We start from the raw sequence: 26,000 nt of genomic DNA, 5'->3' as shown, positions 1-26,000 counted from the left end.
AATCCCAACACTTTGGGAGGCCAAGGCAGGTGGATCACTTGAGGCCAGGGATTCTAGACCAGCCCGCCAACATGGTGAAACCCCACATCTACTAAAAATACAAAAATTAGCCAGGTATGGTGGCACATGCCTGTAATCCCAGCTACTCAGGAGGCTGAGACACAAGAATTACTTGAACCCAAGAGGCAAAGGTTGCAGTGAGCCGAGATCACACCACTGCACTCTGGCCTGAGCCACAGAGAGAGACTCTGTCTCCAAAAAAAAAAAAAAAAAGTTATCACAGAGGGGAAAGGCAACAGTGTGAGGTTTTCTCCACCTTTTCTGTATTGGGCCTAAGAGGAGAAATGCCAGAGCATAAGGAGGAAAGTGGCCTGAGACCTCTCTTGGGAAGTAGCATGCAGCAAGTGAGAGAACGGGCACCTGCTGAGGCCAGAGAACCACTGGCTGCTACTGCGGGTGACAGAATTTAAATGCCCCACACATAACAAGGAGACCAGGCCGGCTGCATAGAACCCCAGAGCCCCAAATCAGGGGACAGCGTTGCACAAATGTAAGCTACTTCCAGGCATGTGTGAATCAATGGTTGGCTTTCAAACCATAGCCAAAAATTCTACGACATGCTTTTTTTTTTTTTTTTTGAGACAGAGTCTCAGTCTGTCACCAGGTGCCAGGCTGGAGTGTAGTGGCACGATCTCAGCTCACTGCAACCTCCACCTCCCAGGTTCAAGCAATTCTCCTGCCTCAGTCTCCTGGGTAGCTGGGACTACAGGTGTGTGCCACCATGCCCAGCTAATTTTTGTATTTTTTTAGTAGAGACAGGGTTTCGCCATGTTGGCCAGGATGGTTCTGATCTCTTGACCTCATAATCCACCTGTCTCAGTCTCCCAAATTACTGGGATTGGAGGCGTGAGCCACCACGCCTGGTCTAGGACATGCTTTTAAATCGCAGTGTTCCAGAAGACCCAGATATTTGATTTCCATATATCTAAGTTGAAGCTGAGATTTTCCTGAGAATAGCAAAGAGAACAATGATGAGGGAACACTAATTATAACTTATTCTATATTTATACATACTTTAAAATCTCGTTCCATGTTATATCTTGATTTAAGTTTATATAACAAGTATATAGTTACATGCAATCTATTGGGTAATTTTAATGAAAGGTTTTTTGTTGTTGTTTGCTTGTTTCTTTGTTTTGAGACAGAGTCTCTCTCTGTCACCCAGGCTGGAATGCAATGGCATGATCTCGGTTCACTGCAACCTCCGCCTCCTGGGTTCAAGAGATTCTCTTGCCTCAGCCTCCCCAGTAGCTGGGATTACAGGTGCCCACCACCACACCTGGCTAATTTTTGTATTTTTAGTAGAGATGGGGTTTCTCCATGTTGGCTACGCTTGCCTTGAACTCCTGACTTCATGATCCACCCACATTGGCCTCCCAAAGTGCTGGGATCACAGGTGTGAGCCATCGCACCCGGCCAAGGTTTTTTTTTTAATATAGAAAAAGCAGAACTGATTAGCATGGGTCCTGCTGGGGCCCCTCACAGATTCATAGTCAGTAAATAGACACAGCTGTTGATCTGGGGGCAGCTTCTGGAAATAAAACCACGGCTTCTTGGAGGAACTAATTCACCTCTCAAGCCTTAGCCCAGAAAATGGAAACCTGTTAACTGATTTGGGTGGTTAGGCCAGATAATTAAAGAAATGAGGATGGATCAGAGCCCAAAGCTGAAGACACCAGCCTCCAGGAGATCCTCCATGGTGCCAGGAGCCTGGAAAATGTGTGCAGGAGTGAGACACCAGCATCTGTGACATCGCATAACCCCCACTCCTGGGTTGGAGTGGGGAGGGTCTATTTTCTTAACCACCACTGAGAGAGGACTGGGAGAGCCCATAGGCATGGAAGCATGACCTTTGTGGATGGGACATTGTCTTCATGGCCTTAGGAATGGCCCATTCTCTTTTAGGAGCTGCTGGGAGGGAGGGCACAGACAGGGCTGCCACCCCTGGAAATGCCATCTAAAACCCTGATCTTAGAGGACTGGGCCCAACCTGCTTTGTACAAGAATGCCAAGAGTGGAAGGCCTCTGAGCTCTGGCAGCTCACCTGTTGGGCCATCCTGAGGACAGCCAGCTCCCACAAACAGCCCTCCACCTGGGACATTCACAATTATAAACTTACTGGCAGCTTGAGGTTTTTCTAGTGAGGTCTGAAGAGAAGTCACAGGGCACTGGCTAAACACTGAGTGTATTCTCCGAGGGGACTGAAACTCTTGCATAAACATGGCACATCTGAATGTGCCTCTGGAGGAAGAAAGACCTACCAGTTCTTGAGCCTGGAAAAAAGAGTATTTTGTTCACCATGTATCCCTAGCACCTGGAACAATGCCTACACATAGTAAGTTCTCAACGTGAATGAATGAATAAATTTAGAGAGTAATAAAAGGATCCAGGAATTGCTAAGATCATAAACTCCATTAGATCCAGTGGTACTGGTAATGCCTGCCTGCATAACCTCTACCATCCAAGACTCAAAACCCCTCCAGATTAGCATAGCTCCTTGGTAAAAGTGTGTTTGCTGTGCAAACTTAGCATTAGACAAATGCATTGGCCTTTCCCTCTGCCCAGTTCATCAGGAAACTAGAGCGTAATGGTCAAGGCCCCAGGCTGGGACTCTATACTCAGCTCTGCTTCTGCTCAGCATCCTGGGAAAGTCAATTGGCATCTGTGACCTCTGGTTCATCTGCAATATGGGAATGTAGTGTGTCTGCTTCACAGTGTACAGAGAAGGGAATAACTGAGTTGATACAGGTAAAGTGGTCAGAAAAGTGTCAGTACATAGGCAAGTGTGCAAGAAATGTTACCATTCCCACCCCTAACTCCCTTGGCATCATCACTTGACCATGCGGAGAAGCAAGAATTCAGCACCAGAAAGACCTGAGTTCAAATTCTGCCTTTGCTTTGTACTGATGACGTGACCGCCATCAACTTGTGCAAAGTCCCTGAGTGGCTGTTTCTGGCCAGGTTTGTGGGGATGTTGGATAATGCACATGGTGCACTGGGTTCACAGCCCTCCCCACCAAGGCAGACACGTGGCTCTTAACAGAGCCCTGCAGGCATCCACTAAGTAAGCGTCGGTTGACTTGGAGGTTTGGGGGAAGGGGAGGTATCTCTAAACCAGTTTTGCAGGCAGTATCTTGGAGGATGGCCAATATGGAACTGGAAAAAGAAAAAAAGTGCTCCAAGTTTACATTTGATAAAATCTCACCGGGGATATTATTTATTTGAAAAAGCACCAGGCAGGGCTGAAGCCTCTGCAACCTTTCCCGGGTTCAAGCAATTCTCTTCCCGGGTTCAAGGCATGAAGGAGCTCTTCCTGGAGTTTGGGGAGCAGAACTCAACTCGAGAAACTGCCTATAATATCTCTTCTTTACCGTAAACCTCATGAAAAGCTTAAAAAGCTCTTAGTCATTTTAGTTCATATGATGTGGAACACCTAAGAAGCATAAGTTAATGTGGCCAGTACTTTGAAATCCTTGGAAATTTTTATTACATTTTAGCATTGTTTTCCAAGTTTGCAAATGGTTTCTAAAACAGAAGGAACCATTTCACAGCCATGAAGTTTGTGACATTGAACATGCAGATTGGTGAAGATTGGGGGAGGCTGCCTTTCACAGCACCTCTAAAGCACTGAAGGACACAAGGATTGGAACCAGAGGCTGCCAGAACTAAAGCCCTCGAGGGCTGCCTGGATCTGCTTCTTAGGCCCATCTCCTCCCGAAGTCCCTGTGACTGAGCAACAGGATTGCAGCAGCAACACTTCACACAGCACACAAAAAAACAGACTCGGGTTCAGAACACCTGGCTCAACAAACAGGGAGGGAGATTATTACTTAATTCTTATCACTAAAGTCAAAGGTAACACTGGCTTTTTATTGCTTGATTTCGTGGTAATCAACCACGGAACCTTGGCTGTTGCCCAGCTGGGAACATCCAAGGGTTCAGAAATACATTGAAGAAGAGGCGCTAGTGAGAGCTGCTTTCAAAGGTCACAGATACTCACTTCTGTTACATGCACGTGGGCCAAAATGGGCAAACAGGATGGCACATGGCTGGCTGCGCTTCTTTTATGGAAATGAAGTTGTAATTCACTCTTTGGTCATGTGGAGAAGAGAATTCAAGAAACATAAAATAAATTTGGTAACATTCCTAAAAGGTTAAAGTCAAAAACTACAAATTTGAAGATAAGCCTAAACATGTATTAGCTGACCTGCCATTCTAAAATCGGATCTGAAGCTCTTTATTACTTCTTCTGTCAAACAACTGAGAGGACCCCATATGTAAAAGTAACTCTTCTGAACACAACATGAGTCTGATAGGAGGACATTCCCTGCAGCCACTCTTGGGTGCAACATTGTTGTAATATGTAATGTGCTAACCTGGACTCTCTCCCTGCTGATCGCATGCAGGCTACTACTGCTAAGGGATGAAGAACAAAATATTCAAATAAAAGTTTACCAAAAAACATAAAATAGCCTTCAGGAAAACAAGGATATTAATAACATCGGCACTGAATTAGTGAACTCCATTCATCCTCATATAATTCTCTGAAGTTGAAAAAACAGCTGTCTCTGTCTTACAAGTGGAGAAACAGGCTCAGCGAGGTCCCATCAATGGCCCAATCCTCACGGACATTGAATGGCAGAGCCAGGACTCTAAGCTCGGCTCCATCTCTCTCCAGAACGTGCTCTGAAGCCCTGCACATTTCTGTTCTGCTGAACTGGTCCAGACCTCCTCCTCTTTTCTCTGCCTCAGGGCAAGTGTGCCAAAACAGGCAGGCACATCCAGCTAGACAGCATCTCCCCACAGATCACCCTCTAACATCTCAAGTTCAGCATTTCCAAAATGTTGGGATCATCTTCCCTCCTTCCCCAGACTCTAAAAGCCAGCTCCTCCTTGTTTTTGTTTCTGTGATGTTTTGTTTTATGGTGGCACAGCTCTGCTCTCAGTCATTAGAACCAGTGATTTCAGAACCTCCCTCATGGCCCTTCTCATATAATCCATGCTCAGACTTCTTCCAAATCCTTCCTCTCCCCTCCAAGGCTGCAGCTCTCTGGCTACTCAACTCACACCTCCCCCTTCCCACTGGTTTTCCCATATCTGACCTTTCCCTCTTCGACTGTACTTCCAGCCACACCTCCAGATTTGTCTCCAACCACACAACTGCCCCACTCAGAAACCTTCCAAAATCCTTGTTCTCTCCTTTTGCATACCCTCAAAAGTGTAAAATGTTCACCCTTGTCATTTCATGCTTCCCCAATGAACGAACAATTTCACATCCACGAAATGCCCCACCATGAGTATTCCAAGCTCTGGCCAAATCGAATGGGTAACTTTTCCAGAAACACTTTCCCACCTCAGGACACCTCCCTGCGTGACTGCCAGCCTGAACTGTGGCCCCACCTCCAGGCCTTTTGCTGCTCCGTACGTGCCCATTCTTGGCGCTCCACAGTCCTTTGCCCTGAATTGTATTTTTGGCACCTCAATGAAAGCATCTTTCAAAACCTCTATTGTGTATTCTAAGTGATTATGACAAATACTTTTCCCTACAGAGTAAGCTCTGTGTTGCTCTCATCTTCTAGAACTTTGTATGTGGTGGATGTTCAGTAACATTTTGTTAAATTGAATGAAAAGAGTGAATTCTTCAGATGGTGATTTGGAAATAGATACAAAGGGAAGTCAACTGCACAAAACAAAAAAGCTTAAGCCACCGGAGGACCACTTTCTCCCAACGGAATGTCAACAAAGTGGACAACACTCAAATTTGACAGTGGAACCATGACTTCATCTGCTTGACTTCAGGCTGCAGACAGTTCTTCTGGATCTGCACAGTTTCTCTCTTCAGAGCTGACGGAGGGAGCCAGAATCCCAGAGGGAAAGCTCACAGGGCACACTTGCCCAAAGCAATGACTCCTTGGTATCTAAGCCTGAATTCACATCAAAAATACAGCCTGGCCAACATGGCTACACTCTGTCTGTACTAAAAATACAAGAATTAGGCCAAGTGTAGTGGCTCACGCTTCTAATCTCAACACTTTCGGAGGCCGAGGTGGGTGGATCACTTGAAGTCAGGAGTTCAAGCCTGCCCAACATGGCAAAACCCAATCTCTACTAAAAATACAAAAATTAGCCAAGTATGGTGGCTCACGTCTATAATCTCAGCTACTAGGGAAACTGAGGCAGGAGACTCACTTGAAGCTGGAAGGCGGAGGTTGCAGTGAGCTGAAATTGCACCACTGCAGCCTTGGCAATAGAGTGAGACTGCCATCTATAAATAAACAAATAAACTAAATAAAATCAAATACAAATACAAAAATTAGTTGGTGATGGTGGTGCACTCCTGTAGTCCCAGCTGCTTTAGATGTTGACATGGGAGATTGCTTGAGCCTGGGAGGCAGAAGTTGCAGTGAGCTGAGATTGCACCACTGCACTCCAACCTAGGTGACAGAGTGAGGCCGTGTCTCAAAAAAACAAACAAAAAAAGTAATTAATGGATGAGATTTAAGGTTTGAATTTTAACTGATTTCTAAAAAATAAAGAAAGAGATGTGTGGTGTAGCCAAAAGAGCCCCAAGCTGGGGTTCCTGAGACCCCAGCCACACGCCAAGTCACCTCATCTTCCTTGGTCTCCAGGTCCTCTTCTGTACAAGAAGGTGATAGACTAGGTGACTGTTGAGTCTCTCAGTTTAAAACTCAATGTTTCTGTGAACATTTTAATAAAAGCAATGAACGTTACTACAATAGCAACTTTAGGCTGACAGAACACCAGTCTCTGTGCTTAAATTCCTGATGTTTCCATAATGATCATGGGTGAGCTCCCTAAACTGGCTGCAGTAAGGTTCCTGCAGATCTGCAATCACCCCATACCTCTGGGTACATGCTCTTCGAGGTCCAGTCTTCAGCACTAACAAGCTCTTTGCAGGCCCGCTCATTTTTCATTTCAACACCTGGACTAAAATGTAAGTTGGGGGCCTGACTTGAGAATCATGCTACCTGCCTGATGACATGTGATACTGAGAATGGCTGAATGCTGAACTTCCCACAGGATCAGCTCGGCATCCAGCATCTAGCCCTCCCTGTCAGTTACCCCAACAACCAGGCATGGACACCAGTTGCAAGGGTACAGCACCGTAATATCCAAAGACTAGTAAAAACCTAAGAGCTCCAAAATAGAGAAAAACCTCAATAATGTGTGCAGGGGAGCAGCACACAGCAGTTAAAGAGGAGGCAGATGCAGATGTCTGACTGTTCCTTGAATGATGTTAAATGACAAAGTAAACTACAGAAACTTGTGCTGAGTGTGATCCCATTTTGTCTGCTATTTGCTTATAGGCATATGTAAATATATGTTCCTGTATAAACTCATTTGAGTATAAAAAAGTGTGTGGAAAAATAAGCAGTAAATTATTTACAGTAGATACCCCATGGGATAGATATGGGGTGGGTTTCACTCTTCCCTTAGGTTCTTTTGAATGGTTTAAATTTTTGTCAATGAGTGCAACATGATAACATTTCTTTAAAACCTAGTATTCACAACTATCTGGCATAAAAGTATACATATCTTCAAGGCACAATGGCCCATACCTGTAATCCCAGGATTTTGGGAGGCCAAGGTGGGCAGATCACTTGAGCCCAGGAATTTGAGACCAGCCTGGGCAACATAGTGAAACCGCATCTCTACTAAAAATACAAAACCCATCTCTACAAAAACACAAAAATTAGCCAGCATGATGGCACATGCCTATGGTCCCAGCTACTGAGGAGGCTGAGGTGGGAGCATCAATTCTGCACGGGAGGTGGAGGCGACAGTGAGCCATTATCACACCTCTGCACTACAGCCTGGGCAACAGAGTGAGACCCCATCTGAAAATAAATAAATAAATTATACACATATCTTATGTAGCCAAAATTGTCATGCTTCATCCAGGCCCCACCATCAAAATCTCACTATCTGAGGTCCTGCCGACTAAGATTACTTGAAAGTGGGACACCTCAGGCCGGGAACAGTGGCTCATGCCTGTAATCCCAGCACTCTGGGAGGCCGAGGCGGGCAGACCACCCGAGGTCAGGAATTCAGACCAGCCTGACCAACATGGAGAAACCCTGTCTCTACTAAAAATACAAAATTAGCCAGGCGTAGTGGTGCAGGCCTGTAATCCCAGCTACTCAGGAGGCTGAGGCAGGAGAATCACTTGAACCCGGGAGGTGGAGCTTGCAGTAAGCCAAGATTGCACTATTGCACTCCAGCCTAGGTAAGAACAAAATTTTGTCTCAAAAAAAAGAAAAGAAAGAAAGTGGGACACCTCAAAACACATCTTGAATTTCTGAGTCTCTCTAGAGGTATAAAAGGTACTGACACATTTTTAAAACAGTATCAGACATGACAAGCCCTCTTTTTTTTTTTTTTTTTTTTTTTTTTTTGAGATGGAGTCTCATGCTGTTACCAGGCTCGAATGTGCTGATGTGATTTTGGCTCACTACAGGCTCCACCTCTTGGGTTCAAGGGATTCTCCTGCCTCAGCCTCCCAAGTAGCTGGGATTACAGGCACCTGCCACCATGCCCGGCTAATTTTTGTATTTTTAGTAGAGACGGGGTCTCACCATGTTGGCCAGGCTTGTCTCAAACTCCTTCGAGTTATCTTCCTATCTCAGCCTCCCAAAGTGCTGGGATTACAGGTGTGACCCACCACGTGCAGTGGACAAGCCCTCTTCTTAAAATATATCCGTGGTCCTCAAAGGCAGTTAATACTGTGAGCCACCTATTCTAGCTGTAAATTAAAGTTTAAGTAAGATTTACCCTGGGTATGCTTCTAAAGCAAAGAATCCTTAGGAATGTATCACTAAGAGGGGCCAAAAGTGACAGTAATGGAGTCATCACCTTCCTTAACATGCCTGCTTAATATCCGAAAACAAATGTGATCATACAACTTCTTTACACAAATTACTTCTGCCAATTCATACTGTAGGATCAAAGCCAGACAGCCTACCAGTAAGAAAAGGAATCTAGATTTGGGGATGGGGGGCGGAGGAGAGTTTTTTAAAATGGAGAAATGCATTCTGAACCAAAGTAGCAGGATTATATTTGTTCAGGTCAGCTATGAGGATCAAGTGTCATTTTTATAGCGTACGTAAGTGTGGGGAATGTTAGAAGGTGTATGGACAATCTGAAAACCCAGTTATCCTTCAGTTAAAGTGAGGATCAGTTAGCTAGAAAATACCTGTGCATACCAGCACAAACCAAAGGATGTTGTGTGACTTACAAAAAACCTCACAAGAAGGGGTCCTTTGAGTCACCACACCCCCTGACCCCTTGCTACTCACAATGTGATCAGTAGACAAACAGTATCTGATGGGCAGCACCCCCCACAGGAGAACTTCTTAGAAATGCACAATCTCAGGACCTTCCCCAGAGCTATGGAAAGAGGATGCAGATGTTACCAAGATCCCAAATGACTCCTGTGTCCAGTGACATTCGAGATGTACTTCACGGCTCATTCAAAACAATTCTACAACTTTTGAGCTATCCACTAATTGGGTGGAGGCTGTGCACCCCGTCATTGCAGATGGGTAGGGGTTTTGCGGCTCTGGATGTTTCCTGTTTCTGGCGGCAGGACAACTGTCCCAGCAAGGGGCAGCCCACAGGAGCTCCTTTGCACACGAGCCCCGCTGCTCCTAAGAGCTCTGGACACACAGGCGACCTCCTAACCTGCTTGGGGTGAGGGAGCACTAGCTCCTAACAGGTCTTGTTTAGGGTCAAAGAGATACTGAATTAGAAACTTGCCTTGGGACCCCAAATCCAGAAAGAGTGAAGGAGGAGAGAGGGGCTACCAGACAGAGAGCGAGAGAAGCACTCAGACTTCAGACAGATAGACAGAGGCTGACGACAGGGGGACCAGAGGGCCCAAGGTCGGCCCGCCAGGCGGGCTCCCCAGGCAGACAGACAGACAGGACGGGGCCCACAGCCGTGGCCCGACTCACAGGTGCGCGATGCCCGCCTTGCGCACCGCGGAGGAGATGGCTTTGACGACCGTGCAGAGTGAGTTTAGCAGCTGGGTCAGCTCGCCCGTGCCGCGGGCCTTCCTGCCCTCCTCCATGACGAAGCGGGTCAGGGTGCTGACGTCCGTGTCGAAGGGCGCCCGGTCTGCCATGCTGTAGCTGGGCGCGCACGGAGCTGCAAGTGCGGGGGGCGGGTGCAGGTGGCAGGTGCAGGCGAAAAGAGAGGGTGGCAGGCACCCGCTGCAGATGCGGGCGGCAGATGCGGGCGGCAGGTGCGGGGCTGCAGGTGCGGGCGGCAGGCACCCCCTGCAGGTGAGGTCAGCGGAACCTGGCAGGAGGACGGACAGACAGTCTGCAGCCCCGAGTGTACGCAGCGCTCGCGGTGCAACTGGGCCAGGCCGGGCGCGGGCGAGTGAATTGGGATAAACTCTAGACGCAGGATCGGCCCCCCGCCCCCAGGAACACCCTCGCGCCCCGCCTCCCTGCAGCCCAGACCGCGGCTCCGCCCGCTCTGATCCTCCGATAAGGTCGGGATCCTCCTGGGCCGTCTCCCAACCCCCGGCCCCACGCACCCTGCCGCCCCTACACTTCCTGGGCTGTAGCCCCGCCACCCCTCCGTGCCCGCCACCCGCACTGTGGAGCGGGACTCGGGCCATCGGTCACCACTGGAACCCTGACAGAGAAAAAGCTGTGACTGTTTCCTCCGAAAACATAATACGGAAGTTCAGAAAGGTTAGGCAACTTGCTCAATGCCTAGCTAGGCAGCGAAATCCCCAGCCAGTCCACGTGGCCTGGCTTTGGTGCTGCAGCTCCCGCCCCGTGTGGCTGTCCGCCCGCCCCCTGCCCAGGCCCTGTCCACCCTGCCTGGCCTGTCACCTGGCTCTTCTGTACCCGCTAGGAGACACGGATTCCTCGTTTCTCACCCATCCGAGGGCCCACGTCTGAATCCTCAATCCAGGCCTCTTCTCAAGATTCCTAGATTTCAAGAGCTATTGAGGACTTGAGTTTCCAAGATGTGAGTCTCCCGGGAAAGCGGTGACTGACACAGAGTTCCCGGCTACCACTGGGAGCCGAGACCAGAGAGCTCCACAGCCTGCATCCTGACCCGTTCGATGCTGATTCATGAGCAGCATGTACTGAGCACCTGCTGTGCTCAACACTGTCCTGCCTTCCGGGGTGGAGCCTGATCAAAACAGACAGAACTCCTGCCCTCTTCAAGTGTATGTTTTAACAAAGAAACAGCGAAAATAAATAAACAAACAATAGATTAGTTTGTTACGTGCACCATAAGTGCCACAGAGAAAAACAAAATAGGAGAGGAAGATAGGGAATACGGAGGGGAGAAGAGGGTGAGCAGAGGTCTCAGTAAAAGCTTCCCTGAGAAAGGGATATGTGAGCAGCGATGATGGATGCAGCCCACCGATGGAAATGGAGAGGAGTTTCCTCACTGGGAGAGCCAGTGCACAGGCCCTGGGGTAGGAGAGCATGTGTGAGATTCAGGGAATGGCCAGGAGACCAGTGGAGGTGAAACAGAGCTAGCAAGGGGGCGAGGTGGGGGAGGTAAGGTCCAGTGGGCGGATGCAGGGGTGAGGTCTGGAGGGCCAAGCAAGGTTTGACTTTGACTACGAGGAACCCACAGGAGAGTTTTCAGGAGAAAAGAGGCATGATCTACTCTGTGTCTTCATACTTCAGCTACTGTATCAAGATCAGGCTAAAGACAGTGCCCACCAGGTTACTAGGAGATAGTGAGCCAGGTGTTAGCAGTGGAGGTGGTGGGATGTGGCTGGATTCCGGACTTATTTTGAACTTATGGGATTTGTTGACAGATGAGATATGTGAGAGACAGGAGTTTGGGATGATTTAAGGTTTGAGGCCTGAGAAACTAGAATGAGGTTGTCCTCAACTGCTATGGGAAACACCAAGAGGGGAGTGTGCTGGGGGCAGGACTGACAATTAGGAGCTAAGTGTGGGACCTGCTAAGTTTGAAATGCCTTCTAGACATCTAAGGCAATGTCAAGTAGACAGATTTATGCATCTGCAATTCAAAGGAGAGATCTACGTTCCAAGTATAAATTGGAAAAGCCAACTGGGAAAACCAACCGAAAACCAAGAGATGGGACGAGTAAGCCAGATGAAGAAGGCAAGTCAAGCCAGGCTGACCCACGTGCCAAGCACTGTGGATGGGGCAGGCAGGATGAGATCTGAAAATTGACCACTGGATTAACCATGGAGATCTGGGGTGCAGACTCCTGTGCCCAGGGTTCTCAGATGTGGCAGCACTAGATGGGGGAAGGTGGTAGTGCCACCAGGAAAGACCGCGACTGTCTCCTCAAGGCCCCAAAGGGGACTCACATGCCCAGCAGAGAGCACTGATCCTTTAAGGGTCTTTTCTAACTCTTTGTTCCTCAAGCAACTTTTCAGAAAAAAGCCTGTGTTTTTTTGTTTGTTTGTTTTTGTTTTTTTGAGAGAGAGAGAGAAAAGAGAAGAGAAATACATCCTTAAACATAAAAACTGAAATAGAGACTGAGGCAAGCAGATCACTTGAGGTCAGTAGTTCAAGACCAGCCTGGCCAACATGGTGAAACCCCATCTCTCCTAAAATACAAAAATTAGCTGGGCATGTTGGTGTGCACCCATAATCCCAGCTAATCAGGAGGCTGAGGCAGGAGAATCACTTGAACCTGGGAGGTGAAGATTGCAATGAGCCAAGATCCTGCCACTGCACTCCAGCCTGGCACCCAGTGACAGAGTGAGACTCTGTCTCAAAAAAAAAAAAAAAGAAAGAAATGAAAAAGTGAATCAGCAGAAGGTATGGTTTACCCAGAGGATAAATTATTAGAGAGTTGAGAAAGATCAGCCCTTGCAAGATCTGTGTGAAGAAACTTTTCTACATGTAGACGAGCAGCAAGCAGTTGGAAAACAAAAACGTGAAAGACTGACAGGAGTTTCAAAGGCATCACGTTTATGATCCTTGGCTGGTAAAAGGTGTCCAGAGGCTCATGGGGGAAGCTATGAAACACTTTTGAGAGATATCAAGATCTAAAGTGGATGGAAGACATGGAGGAATGAAAGGTGTTCAGTCTCAACAGCCAAACAAACGTGGTTTTGGGAGATGTGAGGTTGAAAAAGGACAAGTGGATTTAATGGCTGTGCACAAGCTTGAGGAAGAGCCGGTGTGCAGGCACCCCAGTCCCTGCCCTGGAGGAGCTCATGCACGGAGGGTCTGTCACAGCTGCTCCGCCTGGGGCAGTGGATGGAGAAACTGATTCTTGTGCTGGGGGTAACGGGGCTTGTCCTGGCCACATGGCAGTGCAGAGCCTGAGGAAGTTTCTGTTCCTCCTACTCCCTCGTCCAGGCCCTCCTACCCTAGGGTGGCCTTCCTGACCTTGGCCGTGTCTTTGACCTGATGTGTCCTTCCTTGTCCATCCCCAGAGCCCAAGGCGGTGTTTGCCAAGGAGCAGCCGGCACACAGGGAGAGGCTGCTGCATGCAGGCTGAGGTGGGGGCCACTGCCACGCTGAGCTGTGAGGTGGCCCAGGCCCAGACGGAGGTGACATGGTACAAGGACGGGAAGAAGCTGAGCGCCAGCTCGGAAGTGCGTGTGGAGGCTGCAGGCTGCACGCGGAGGCTGGTGGTGCAGCAGGTGGACCAGGAGGACACCGGGGAGTACAGCTGTGAGGCCGGGGGTCAGGGGGTCTCCTTCCACCTGCAGGTGGCAGGTCAGTGCTTTGGGATGGCTAATCCACCTCACCTGGAGCTGATGGCCACACTGCATGGCCCCTGAGATCCTGGATGGTGGCTGATGGTGCTTAGGACTGCACTGGGCCATCCTTTAAGGGCAATGGGCATCAGGAGTGCCAGGTGGCATTAGGGTGGCCCTGATGGGGGGCGAGGCTGGTCCAGGGATGCCAGGGTCCCCTCTTATGCCAACTCACCTCTACCCAGAGCCGGAGCCCCTAATTTCAGAGAGACCCGGCCGCAGGGAGCCTCTGGTGGTCAAGGAGCACGAGGACATTGTACTGACTGCCATGCTGGCCACACCCTCTGTGGCTGCGGTGACTTGGCTCAAGGATGGTGTAGAGATCCACCGCAGCAAGCGGCATGAGACAGCCAACCAGGGGAACAGTCACACCCTGACCATGCGTGGCGTGCAGGTGCTGGACAGTGCAGTCTACAGTTGCCACGTGGGCGCAGAGGGGTAAGACTTCCCTGTGCAGGTGGAAGGTGAGCCAGGCACGGGGCAGGGATGCCTCCAGACCCCTCTGTCCCAGAGCAGGGCAGGGGCCAAGCTGGATCTGTGCAGAGCCTGGCTGATGTCCCCTTCCTGCCCACAGAGGTGGCTGCCAAGTTCTGCTGGCCGCTGGAGCCCGTGTCTGGTGAGCTGGGCGGTGCAGTGACACTGGCCTGTGAGCTGAGCCTGGCGTGTGCAGGGGTGGTGTGGCGCTGTGGCAACATGCAGCTTTGGGTGGGCAAGCGCTTCCAGATGGTGGCCGAGGGGCCCGTGCGCTCACTCACTGTGTTGGGGCTGCATGCAGAGGATGCCGGGGAGTACATGTGCGAGAGCCGTGATGACTGCACCAGTGTGCAGCTCACTGTCAGCGGTATGTGAGGGGCCGGGTGTCCCTATCCAGGGTGGCTTCCTGGAGGAGGTGGCCTTTGGCACTCCTTCAGTGTGAGGTCTGTGCTGGTCCTGTGCACCTGCCTGTTAAGCAGCCATCCTGTCCGCAGTGCCCCAAGTGGCGAAGTTTACGTCCGGGCTGAGCGCCGTGGTAGCAGAGGAGGGCTGCCAGGCCACCTTCCAGTGTGTGGTGTCCCCCAGTGACATGGCAGTCGTGTGGTTCCGGGACAGTGCCCTGCTGCAGCCCAGTGAGAAGTCTGCCATATTACAGAGTGGCACCAGCCACAGCCTGACCATCTCAAGCCTGGTGCTGGAGGATGCAGGCCAGATCACCACGGAGGCTGAAGGTGCCTCATCCTCAGCTGCCCTGAGGGTCCGAGTGAGTGGAGGGGGCAGAAGGACCTGCCTGGCTGGCTAGGGCTTCTTGCACAGGCACCTCCCCCATGGACTGGTCCTGCATGGGCACCTGGCACTGCTGTCCTGAGTCTGGCTGGTTTGGCTGACCTCAGGGGACACGGGATGTGTGGGCTGCAGAGAGGAGACTCAGATAGATTGGATGGGCCAAGTGCCTCCTCTGGGTGTAGAGAAGATACAATCCTGCAGATGTCCCTGGTGGGGAATGGGTGGAGGTTGAGGCAATCCAGGAAGGCTTTCTGGAGGAGGTGAGTCCCTGCTTAGCCTGATGGATGGCAGGGGAGAGAGAGTGGAGTTAGCAGCAGTGCAGGCAGTGACATGAGCTTCCCATGCGGCTGAGGCCAGCAGCCAGAACTTTCCCTGAAGGGAAGTAGGAGTCATGGCAGGTTCTGGGACAAAGGAGTGATACAGCAGATTCACCTTTGTGGCGTTCACGGGCGGCCTGAGGCAGAGAGGCCCGCCGGCACTTCCTTAACACGTGCAGGAGTCCTGGGGCTTTGCTAACACCATCACAACTGGTGGGGGCCATGCCTAGGAGTTCGAGGCCCCTGGCCTGGTGTCTTGTTTGGAGCAGGGGAGCTGGAGGTGGGAGCGGAGCTTAGGGAAGCTTCTCTGTTTCCTCGCCTGGTCTGCTCCCCAGTGTGGCCAGGGCGGTGCCCAGCTTGGAGAGGGACCTGGGTGAGGTGGGCTGCTCGGCCTGAGCCCAGCTCAGAGCGGGCTCTGGGGCTGGGCGGGCCCTCTGTACCTTGGCTTGCCCATGGAGGAGGGCCAGGGCCGCCATGACCTCCCTTTTCTCGTGACTCCAGAGGCGCCCGTGCTGTTCAGGAAGAAGCTGGAGCCGCAGACGGTGGAGTGGAGCTCGGTGACCCTGGAGGTGGAGCTGACACAGTCCTGGCCTGAGCTGAGGTGGACACGGAACGCCGTGGCCCTGGCACCAGGAAAGAATGTGGAGATCCACGCTGAGGGTGCCCGCCACCACTTGGTTCTGCACAACGTAGGTTTTACCGACCGTGGCTTCTTTGGCTGTGAGACCCCCGACGACAAGACGCAGGCCAAACTCATAGTGGAGAGTGAGCTGCAGGCAGGAGTGGTGGGGGAGGGAGGGGAGGAGGGAGGAGAGGGGAAGGAGGGAGGTGGGGCGCTGAGGAGAGGAGGGAGGAGGGAGGAGGGAGGGGAAGAGGTAGGTGGGGCACTGAGGGGAGAAGGGAGGAGGGAGAAGGGAGGGGAGGAGGGAGGTGAAGTACTGAGGAGGAGGAGGGAGGGGAGGAGGGAGAAGCGAGGTGGGGCACTGAGGGGAGGAGGGGAGGGGAGGAGGACGGTGGGCCACTGAGGAGGAGGAGGGAGGGGAGGAGGGAGGCAGGAGTCAGGGTACTAAAGAGGAGGAGGGAGGAGCAAGGTGGGGCACTGAGGACAGTAGGGGGAGGAAGGCAGGGCACTGAGGAGGAGGGAGGGGAGGAGGGAAGAGTGAGGCAGGGTACTGAGGAGGAGGAGGGAGGGGTGGAGGGAGGAGGAAGGAGGGATACTGAAGGGAGAAGTGGGGACACTGAGGAGAAGAGGGAGGAGCAAGGCTGGGCACTGAGGGCAGGAGGGAGAAGGGAGGAGGGGCACTGAGGGGAGGGGAGGGGAGGGGAGGGGCGGGCCCTGTGGGTAGGTCCTAAGGGTGGGGGAGGGGCAGGCCTCCCACTGGAGAGGCAAGCCCTGGGGGTGGGCGTGGGGCAGCTGCCAGGGCCCTCCCTGAGCTCCTGGGGAAGCTGATTGTGCCCAAGGAGTCTGAGGTGAGGGTCTCAGAGCAGTGGCTGACTCATGCCCCATATGTGCCCCGCAGTGTGTCAGGTATGGCTGGTCCGCGGCCTGCAGGGAGTGGAAACGCAGGAGCAGGGCACAGCTACCATGGAGGTGCAGCTGTCGCACGCAGACGTGGAGGGCAGCTGGACTCGAGATGGTCTGTGGCTCCAGCAGGGGCCCACATGCCACCTGGCTGTGCGGGGCTCCACGCACATGCTCACGCTCTCTGGGCTGCAGCCTGAGGACAGTGGCCTTGTGGTCTTCAAGGCAGAAGGTCTGCACACGTCGGCACAGCTCATGGTCACCGGTGCATGGGGGAGCCGGCGGGTCACAGTGCAGAGCACACCCACCTGTCCCAAGGGGGCCCTGGGGAGGCTGGTGGGGACTGTGAGGACCTGGATGAGCCAGCCCCATATAATTTCGTCCAGCTCGTGCACTGCCCCACACTTGTCCCTGTCCCCATCCCCGTCCCCACCCTGAAGGTTCCTCCAAGCCCTTTTTCTCCTCTCACCTCCCGCCTCCCCAGAGCTGCCTGTGAGCTTCAGTCGCCTGCTGCAGGACATGGTGACCACCAAGAAGGAGAAGGTTACCCTGGACTGTGAGCTATCTCATCCTAATGTGAATGTGTGCTGGCTGAAGGTGCCTCTCCGCCCCCCTGCCCCTCAACTCCATTGCCTCCTCCCCTCCTCTCAAATGGGTGGGCCCCAGTGGAACCCCAGGGCTGAGCCACCTGAGCACCTAACTGGGCCTCTGTTTTCCTCAGGATGGTGTGGAGCTGTGGGCTGGCAAGACAGTGGGCATCACAGCCCAGGGCACCAGCAGGAGCCTCACTATTTACCGGTGTGAGTTCACAGATCGGGGCATGTATGTGTGTGATGCCCATGACCCCCAGAGCTCTGCCTCTGTGAAGGTGCAAGGTAAGGGCTGCATGGGGCACATGGGGTGTGGCAGGTGTAGGCACCTCCTCCTGTCCTCCATGGTCCCCAGCCAGGGGCTTGGCAGCTCTGATGACCCTCAGTGTGCTGGGGCACTGGGTGGGGTGCACGGGGTGGGGGCTGCTGGGAGCGGATCTGTGCATCTGGGGGTGGCTGGCAGGGCCTCCCATGCCACCCCAGGCTGCAGCATCCAGATCATGAGGCCGCTGGAGGATGTGGAAGTGATGGAGAAGGATGGTGCCACCTTCTCCTGCGAGGTCTCCCACAATGAAGTGCCTGGCCAGTGGTTCTGGAAGGGCAGCAAACTGTCCCAGAGAGAACGTGCACATCTGCCAGGAAGGTGTGAGGGCAGGCGGTGTGGTGGGCGTGGCCTGTCCCAGGTCCTCCTCTGCCCTACCCATGCTGAGCAGCCCTTGTCCCCAGGAAGGACATACACACTCATCTACCGGAGGGTCCTGGCGGAAGAAGCAGGAGAGATCAAATTTGTAGCTGAAAATGCAGAATCGCGAGCCCAGCTCCGAGTGAAGGGTGAGGTGGGGGCTGAGGGGTGGGCGGGGCCTGAATGGTGTGTGGATGGTGTGCGTGTGTGGCCAGTTGGCTCAGCTCAGGCCCAGATGCCCCAGGCTGGCTCTCAGGACTGGGACAGCAAGGATTCATGAGGAGGGAAGAGGGTGTCACCTCCTTGGCAGGAAAATAAGGGCCGGGGAAGCAACCATGAGATTCTTGCCTAAAACCAGGGTCCTGATGAATTCTCCTTCGGGCTACAGCAAGTGCTGGAGGCCAGGCTTGGGGCCCTGCCAGGGCGAGGGGTCGCAGGGGGGTTCCACCTGGTGGCCCTGAGGAGGAGGATGGATGGGGGGTTGGTGCCAGGGCAGCAGGGAGGGGAGCTTTGTAGATGGGAGGGGTGGGGATGGGTGGGTGGGGCAAGCCAGAGGTTTGTGGGGAGGGACATGAGTTCCTGGGGCTAGACTAGGGTATACAGTTCTGGTGCCAAAATGGGGGCTTGGGGAGAGGACTGGAGTGGGTGGGGCTCCATGGGCAGGGCCTGCCCTGCTCTGGGCGGGACCTGGGCAGTGGAAATGGGAATGTAGGATACTCTGTGGGAGGGAGGGCAACCACGGAGGCAGATGCACTCCCCTTGCTGTTGGTCAGTTCTGTGCAGCAGGTCCTAGCACAACTCCGAGGGGCACACTCGGCCTGACCACCTTGGCCCCTGGTGGACGGACATGGGCTGTTGGGGCCTAGTGGGGTCCAGGCCCTTGGCTGTCCAGGACCCCAGTGCCTTGTCGGAGCCTGGGCCTGGGAGCCTTGAGCACTGTCTCTGACCCAGCACCATCCCCACCACACTCACAGAGCTGCCAGTGACCCTCGTGCACCCGCTGCGGGACAAGATCGCCATGGACAAGCACCACAGCATGCTGGAGTGTCAGGTATCCTGGGCCAGCACCGAGGTGCGGTGGTTCAAGGGCGGTCAGGAGCTGCAGCCTGGGCCCAGGTATGAGCTGGTCAGTGATGGCCTCTACCGCAAGCTGGTCATCAGCGATGTCCAGCTGGAGGATGAGGACACCTACACCTGCGACGCTGGCAATGTCAAGACCAGCGCACAGTTCTTTGTGGAAGGTGGGGGCAGGAGGGCAGCTCTGCAGGTTGCTTTTGTGTATGGGGGTGTCTTCTGGGGTCATGGTTTGCCCTGTGCTCCTGGAGACGCTGGGTCCAGGCAGCTCAGGAGGATGCCAGCATGCGTGTGGTGGGCAGGGGCTTCTTCCCAGGAAGGAACTTGCCGGAGGGGCAGCCTGTCCTTCCCGCGGGACCCATCAGTGCCTCTCCACAGAGCAGTCCATCACCATCGTGCGGGGTCTGCAGGACGTGACGGTGATGGAGCCCACCCCTGCCTGGTTTCAATGTGAGACCTCCATCCCCTCAGTCCGGCCACCTAAGTGACTCCTGGGGAAGATGGTGCTGCAGGATGGGGGAAACGTGGGCCTGGAGCAGGAGGGCACGGTGCACCGGCTGACGCTGCGATGGACCTGCTCCATCATGACCGGGCCCGTGCACTTCACCTTCGGGAAGTCCCGCTCCTCTGCCCACATGGTGGTCTCAGGTGAGCACTCTCACCCCGGCAGGTGGACGCAGGGCAGAGCCACAAGAGGACAAGGTTTGGGGCTGCTGGGAGGCCTGGATGGGGCTGTGGGCGGGTACAGGGCAGGGCCATGGAGATGGCTCAGGGCAGTGAGTGGGCACAGTTCAGGGTCACGAATGGATGTTGCTCAGGGCCGCGGGAGGACACAGACCAGGGCCATGGGGGACACAGCTCAGGGCCGGTGGAAGATAGTTCATGGAACGGTGGACATGGCTGTTGGAAATAGATGCTTGGTGCCGAAAACAAAAATCAGCTCTGAGACAAAAGGATCTTTCAGAAATGCAGTTTTTATTTTCTGGACTGCAGGAAGGGTACCCTCTCTAGCCATCATGCCACGGAAGTACAGTGAACAAAGGAAAACACACACATTTATCCCTTACGCATTTGGTTTGGTCCTTATTGCTGTGTCTGATCTCCATTGACTGGAGGCAGACCTCACCATCTAAACTAAAACCCAATTGGCTAACAACTTGAAACTTCTAAACAGGTAAAAGCAATGGAGAGCTGGGACATGCCTGTGAGCACGTCCAGCACAGACATCTTACTTAAAGTACAAGGACATAGAATGTACCAAGTGCCTGTAAGCAGGGCATGTCTAACAGCTACATGGGACAGGGCTTAACAGAGTTATTAGCACACTTAGGATTTAACAGAAAGAAAACTTTAAAAAGGAACTTTTCTACTTCCCACAGTGGCTCAGGGCCAGGGGAGGACTCGGTTCAGGGCCATAGGCAAGTAGGTTCAGGGTTTGGCAGGCAGGGCAGGGTGATTGGTTCCTGTGGCCCCGTGGTTCAGCCTGTCCCCACTCCCTGCAGACATTCCTGTAGTCCTCGCATGGCCATTGGAGCCCAAGATGGGCTGTGAGCTGCAGTCCGTGGTCCTGTCCTGTGACTTCCGGCCGCCTCCCAAGGCTGTGCAGTGGTACAAGGATGACACGCCCCTGTCTCCCTCTGAGAAGTTCAAGATGAGCCTGGAGGGTCAGATGGCCGAGCTGCGCATCCTCCGGCTGGTGCCTGCTGATACCAGTGTCTACCGGTGCCAGGCGGGCAGTGCCCACAGCAGCACTGAGGTCACTGTGGAAGGTGGGGCATGAGGGGCACGGGGCCACTGAGAGGGTTTGGGGAGGTGTTGCCCGGTGATGTGGGCGCTGAGGCCCACTGTGTCCTTGCAGCACGGGAGGTGGCAGTGGCAGAGCCGCTGCAGGACGTGGAGGCCATAGAGGAGGGCCGGGCCAGCTTCTCCTGTGAGCTGTCCCATGAGGATGAGGAGGTTGAGTGGTGGCTCAACGGGACACCCCTGTACAACAACAGCTTCCACAAGATCTCCCATGAGGGCCAGCACCACAGCCTGGTGCTGAAGAACGTCCGGAGGGCCGATGCAGGCACGGTGCGTGCCTCCTCCCACAAGGTGTCCACCTCTGCCCGCCTGGAGGTCTGAGGTGAGCCATCCCATGAGCCTGCAAGGGCCCCCACTAGGGATGGGATGGCGCTGGGCTCCCCTCACCCTCCCACCCCTCCTGCAGTGAAGCCAGTCGTGTTCCTGAAGGAGCTGAATGACCTGTCCACCACGGAGCACAGCACCCTGGCTCTGGAGTGTGAGGTCTCTGACGCTGAGGCCCATATGGTGTGGCGCAAAGATGGCATGCAGCTGGGCCCCAGCGACAAGTATGACTTCCTGCACATGGCAGGCACTTGGGGGCTTGTGGTGCACAACCTGAGCCCTGAGGACACTGGCCTGTACACCTGCCACGTGGGCTCCAAATAGACCCGGGCCTGGGTCAGCGTGCATGGTGTGTGCTGTGGGCACGGTGGAGCTCCTGGAAGGGGGGCATGCTGGGCGTGGCTGTGGGGCCAGCCACTACCTGGGTGGCTCACATCATTCTCTGAGATTGAGGGGCTGCTCTGCTGAGCTGGAGAGGCCAGGGGGGCCTCCTAGGGGAACCATGGCTTGGCGTGGTCCTGTGAGGTTTGGGTGCAGGCAGGTGGATCCGGGGGTGATGGGTCCTGGAGCCAAGGTTGGAGGCTATGCTCTCCCTGCCCAGTGTGCTCCAAGGGACACAGCCAGGGATGTTGCCCTGAACCAGGGGCCGTGTCTGCTCGGAAGCCACCAGGCCAGTGTGGGGGCACCAATGGGGATGACCAGGCAGAAGCTGAGATGCCAGGCAGGGGCTGTGAGTAGGCCACATCTCTGTCCTTCACAGGGCCCCAGCAAGGCCCCAAGGCCATGGGGCTGGCAGGGTGGAGCCATCCCCAAACCCAGTCTTGCAGCCTTGGAGGCGCACGTGCCCTGGAGCTTGCCTACTTCTCAGGGGCAGGTCCCTCAACTGCAGGGCAGTACCTGGCCCCCATGTGTGCCCACTGTCCTGGCTCCATTACTGGGAGTCCCCATCCCGGTCCCAGTGGCATCCTGGTGTGGGTGACAGGCAGCATAACAGGCCTGCTGACTGGTCCCTGACAGTCTTGTAACAAAATAGGGAAGGGACAGGAGGCTGGTGAGTTTGTCCTGGAGCTGGGTCCAGCCTGCCTGGCAGCCCCTTGTCCAGGGTCCAGCACCTCCTCTCCTCCCTGTGGCCACTGTGGGTCCTCCCTCTCCCTGCCACCCTGATTGGAGCTCAGAGCTGTTGGTTACACAGATGCCAGGGTGTGGCCAGCTCCTGCAGAGAGGCATCTGCTCATTGGCTGAGGCAGTGTCCCACCCTCCCCCTCGGGGTCTGGCCTCTCCCAGGGTCTGGTCCCTATAAAGGACTGGGGGGATCCGGCTCCTCCTGGGGTCTGGTCTCTGCGAGCTCTGATCTCTCCCAGGGTCTGGCCCTCCCTAGGTCTGGCCGAGGGCAGTGCCATCCTCTTGGCTGGACTGACAGTCTCTCCCATGGCCCTCAGATCTGCACGTCGGCATCACCAAGAGGCTGAAGACAATGGAGGTGCTGGAGGGGGAGAGCTGCAGCTTCAAGTGCATCCTGTCTCATGAGAGCGCCAGCGACCCGGCCACGTGGACAGTCAGCGGGAAGAAGGTGGGCAGCTCCAGCTGCTTCGAGGCCACACGGCAGGGCCGAAAATACATGCTGGTGGTCCGGAAGGCCACACCGAGTGATGCTGGGGAGGTGGTCTTCTATGTGTGGGGCCTCACCTCCAAGGCCTCACTCATCGTCAAAGGTGGGCGGGGCCTGCTGGATGGGGGCTTGTCACCCGGGCTGGGGGGTGGGGAGCCTGGGCCTGTCCCCAGAGGTCCAGGAGCTGGGCTCCCTGGCTGCAGAAGCCGCTGGGGGCGCTTTTGGGGCCTGCCTCCCCCTGCTGTGGCCCAGCTCCCCTTCTGGAAGCCTCAGGGCCTGAGGCACCTGCCGGGTGCTGGGGGAAGCTCTGAGGTGGCAGTGGGGCCACACTCTGAGCTCTGATGAAGGGCTGGATTCTGGTCCAATCTGTGGTCCAAGTGCCCTGAGTGCTCAGTAGCTCCCCAGAGCTGGGGCTCACGGGGCCAGTCTGGCAGCACCCGCCCGGCCCGAGGCCCCAGCCATGGGCTCCGCTGATGTCACCGCCAGCACCTGAGTTCATGCCCCTGATGCGCACGGTTGGTGCAGCTCAGCGGGCGGGGCTCACTCCTGGGACGCCGACCACGGCCACACTGAGTCATCGGCCTGAAAGATGCCAATGGATAAAATTCTGTGGTGGTTGATCTTCCTGCCTCCCGGTCCCATGCTGGTGATAGTGGGGACACTGGCATTCCAGGACTCTGAGGCTCCTGAAGGTAGAGGCGCCAGAGTTTGAGGGATGCAGATTCTGTTGTCTTAGTCACCAGAGAGCGAGTGTTCCCAAACGCTCATCCTTGCCCCAGTCCTGGTCTTGGCAGAGGTGGGAGGTTTTGGCTGGGTCTGTGCCTGGGGTTGTGGCTGGCACCATGGCCCTGGCTGGGCCTCAAGGGCAGCTATCCCTGCTCCCTTCAGAGAGGCCAGTGGCCATCACGAAGCCCCTGGAAGACCAGCGGGCAGCGCCAGGGGAGGACATGTAGCTGCGCTGTGAGCTGTCATGGGCGGGCACCCGCATGCACTGGCTGAAGGATGGGAAGGCCATCCAAAAGAGCCAGAAGTATGATGTGGTCTGTGAGGGCATGATGGCCACACTGGTTGTCCGTGGAGCCTTGCTCAAGGACGTGGGCGAGTATGCATGTGAGGTGGAGGCTTCCAAGAGCACAGCCAGACTCCGAGTGGAAGGTAAATGCCGCAGGAGCCCCATGCACGGCCCTGGAGCAGCCTCGCTCCCCTGGCAGGGCAGGGGGCCACCCCTGGAGCCCAGGCTACTCTGTCCCAGCTGGAAGGGCTCACCCAGGTCCCAGAGCTTCGGCAGCCAGGCCTGGATGATAATGGGGCCAGTATGGGGTCTGCGCGGGCCTCACACCCCACATATTCTGCTTCCATCTCCCTGTCCAGAAAAAGCAAACAGCTTCACAGAGGAGCTGGACGACCTGCAGGTGGAGGAGAAAGGCACAGCTGTGTTCACGTGCAAGATGGAGCACCCCACGGCCACTGTGACCTGGCGCAAGGGCCCCGCAGAGCTTCGGGCCTCAGGGAAGCACCAGCTCAGCCAGAAGGGCCTGACCCTGTGGCTCACCATCCGCACCCTGGAGAAGGCAGACAGCGACACCTACACCTGCGACATCAGCCATGCCCAGACCCAGGCCCAGCTCCTGGTGCAAGGTGAGGCGGCCGAGTGTGCATGGCCCAGGCTTTGAATGGCACTGAAGACTTGGCAGTGGACAGGCCCAGCTTCAGTTTCCTATCACGAGGGTAGTGGGGTGCTCCCTGGCTGGCCACCGAGGCTCCAGCATGGCTGTGAACGAGCTGCCAGCTCTCACTTCCGCGTGTGTTTATTCAGTCACTGTGTGTTTCTCCCTGGGTGGCCGCTGAGGCTCCAGCATGGCTGTGAATGAGCTGCCAGCCCTCACTTCCACGTGTGTTTATTTGGTCACCGTGTGTTTCTCTCATGCGCGCAGGTGCCTGGCCCATGTGTGAGCTCTGCATGTATCTGCACATACAGCCTGTCACCCTTGTCCCAGAGGGACAGCCTGACTTGGCCATGCCAGGCAACCTCAGGTGCCCCCAGGGAAGAACTGACGGTCATTAGTGTTGTCATTGAGAGTTACACTGGCATCTTAGTCTTTCTCTTGTTGCTTATAACAGAATACCTGAACTGGGTCATTTATAAAGGAAAGTAATTTACTTCTGGAGACTGCGAAGTCCAAGGTCAAGGGCCACATCTGGTGAGGGTCCTCTTGCTTCAAGGACTCTCTGCAGAGTCCCCAGGAGGTGGCACATGGCATCCCATGGGGAGGGGGCTGAGGGTGCCAGCTCGGGCCTCTCTCTATCTTTTTGTAAAGCCACCACTCCCATGACAGCGCTTTAACCTGTTAAGCCATTGATCCATGGATGGATTAATCCATTCCTGAGGGCAGAGCCCGCTCACCCAATTTCTTCTTAAAAGCCCCACTCTTTATGTTGCCACATTGGGATTAAGTTTCAACATGAGTGTCCAGGGGGACACTGAGATCCTAGCAGGTGGCTTTTTGATCTTACTGTTTGCCTCTGTGGTTGAGTGGCAGGCAGAGTGAGAACTGTCCTTCTCTCCACGCTGTAGATAAGAAAACTGAAGTTTTAGTGGGTCCATGGCCAGGGCAAGGTCATGGGGCACATTGGCATCAGGGCAGGCGAGGCCCAGCCCCCGCACCACAGCCTCCACTTGGCTCTGGAGTCCTGGGCTGGTGTCCAGATCTGAGTTTGCAGGAGGTCCCTACTGAGGTCTGAGCACAGAGCATTCACAGGGTCCTGTATGTGAAAGGCCCCAGCCTTGATCATCAGAAGTAACACAAACCAGGAATCGTCACTGATTTTTCCTGTGCAGTGGATTTGGTGACCCTGGTGAAAGCATCCTGTTACCACAGTAAAGCACCATGATCTCAACTTGGTACCCATAGTTAATGTTTTAAAAAGTTATCAAAAGTGGCTGGGTGCAGTGGCTCATGTCTGTAATCCCAGCACTTTGGGAGGCCGAGGTGGGGAGATCATGAGGT

The 26,000-nt window shown here is 54.4% G+C and overlaps 2 protein-coding genes across 2 annotated transcripts in view; one reads left to right on the top strand and one right to left on the bottom strand.

Moving 5' to 3' along the window:
- LOC135273595 (fructose-1,6-bisphosphatase 1-like) overlaps positions 1-11,095 on the bottom strand; it is a 33,230-nt gene extending 22,135 nt beyond the window's left edge. The window contains exon 1 of the mRNA XM_064372785.1: positions 10,917-11,095. The gene's annotated coding sequence lies outside the window, so the exon portion shown is untranslated. The remainder of the gene's footprint in view (positions 1-10,916) is intronic.
- Positions 11,096-12,062: 967 nt separating this feature from the next.
- LOC110569121 (obscurin-like) overlaps positions 12,063-26,000 on the top strand; it is a 136,403-nt gene continuing 122,465 nt past the window's right edge. Inside the window, 19 exon segments of the mRNA XM_064372784.1 lie at positions 12,063-12,192; positions 13,485-13,537; positions 13,539-13,770; positions 13,997-14,275; positions 14,386-14,652; positions 14,780-15,052; positions 15,890-16,153; positions 16,909-17,175; positions 17,395-17,507; positions 17,632-17,785; positions 18,227-18,331; positions 19,157-19,423; positions 19,635-19,904; positions 20,759-21,025; positions 21,115-21,381; positions 21,466-21,732; positions 22,823-23,095; positions 23,881-24,147; positions 24,364-24,630. Coding sequence (XP_064228854.1) covers positions 12,063-12,192; positions 13,485-13,537; positions 13,539-13,770; positions 13,997-14,275; positions 14,386-14,652; positions 14,780-15,052; positions 15,890-16,153; positions 16,909-17,175; positions 17,395-17,507; positions 17,632-17,785; positions 18,227-18,331; positions 19,157-19,423; positions 19,635-19,904; positions 20,759-21,025; positions 21,115-21,381; positions 21,466-21,732; positions 22,823-23,095; positions 23,881-24,147; positions 24,364-24,630 — 4,282 coding nt within the window.

The sequence above is a fragment of the Aotus nancymaae genome, unplaced genomic scaffold (genome assembly GCF_030222135.1).
Source record: "Aotus nancymaae isolate 86718 unplaced genomic scaffold, 86718_ANA_hifiasm-v0.15.2.pri h1tg000008l, whole genome shotgun sequence".
NCBI classification, from domain to species: domain Eukaryota; kingdom Metazoa; phylum Chordata; class Mammalia; order Primates; family Aotidae; genus Aotus; species Aotus nancymaae.
This window is presented reverse-complemented; position numbering and strand designations above follow the sequence as displayed.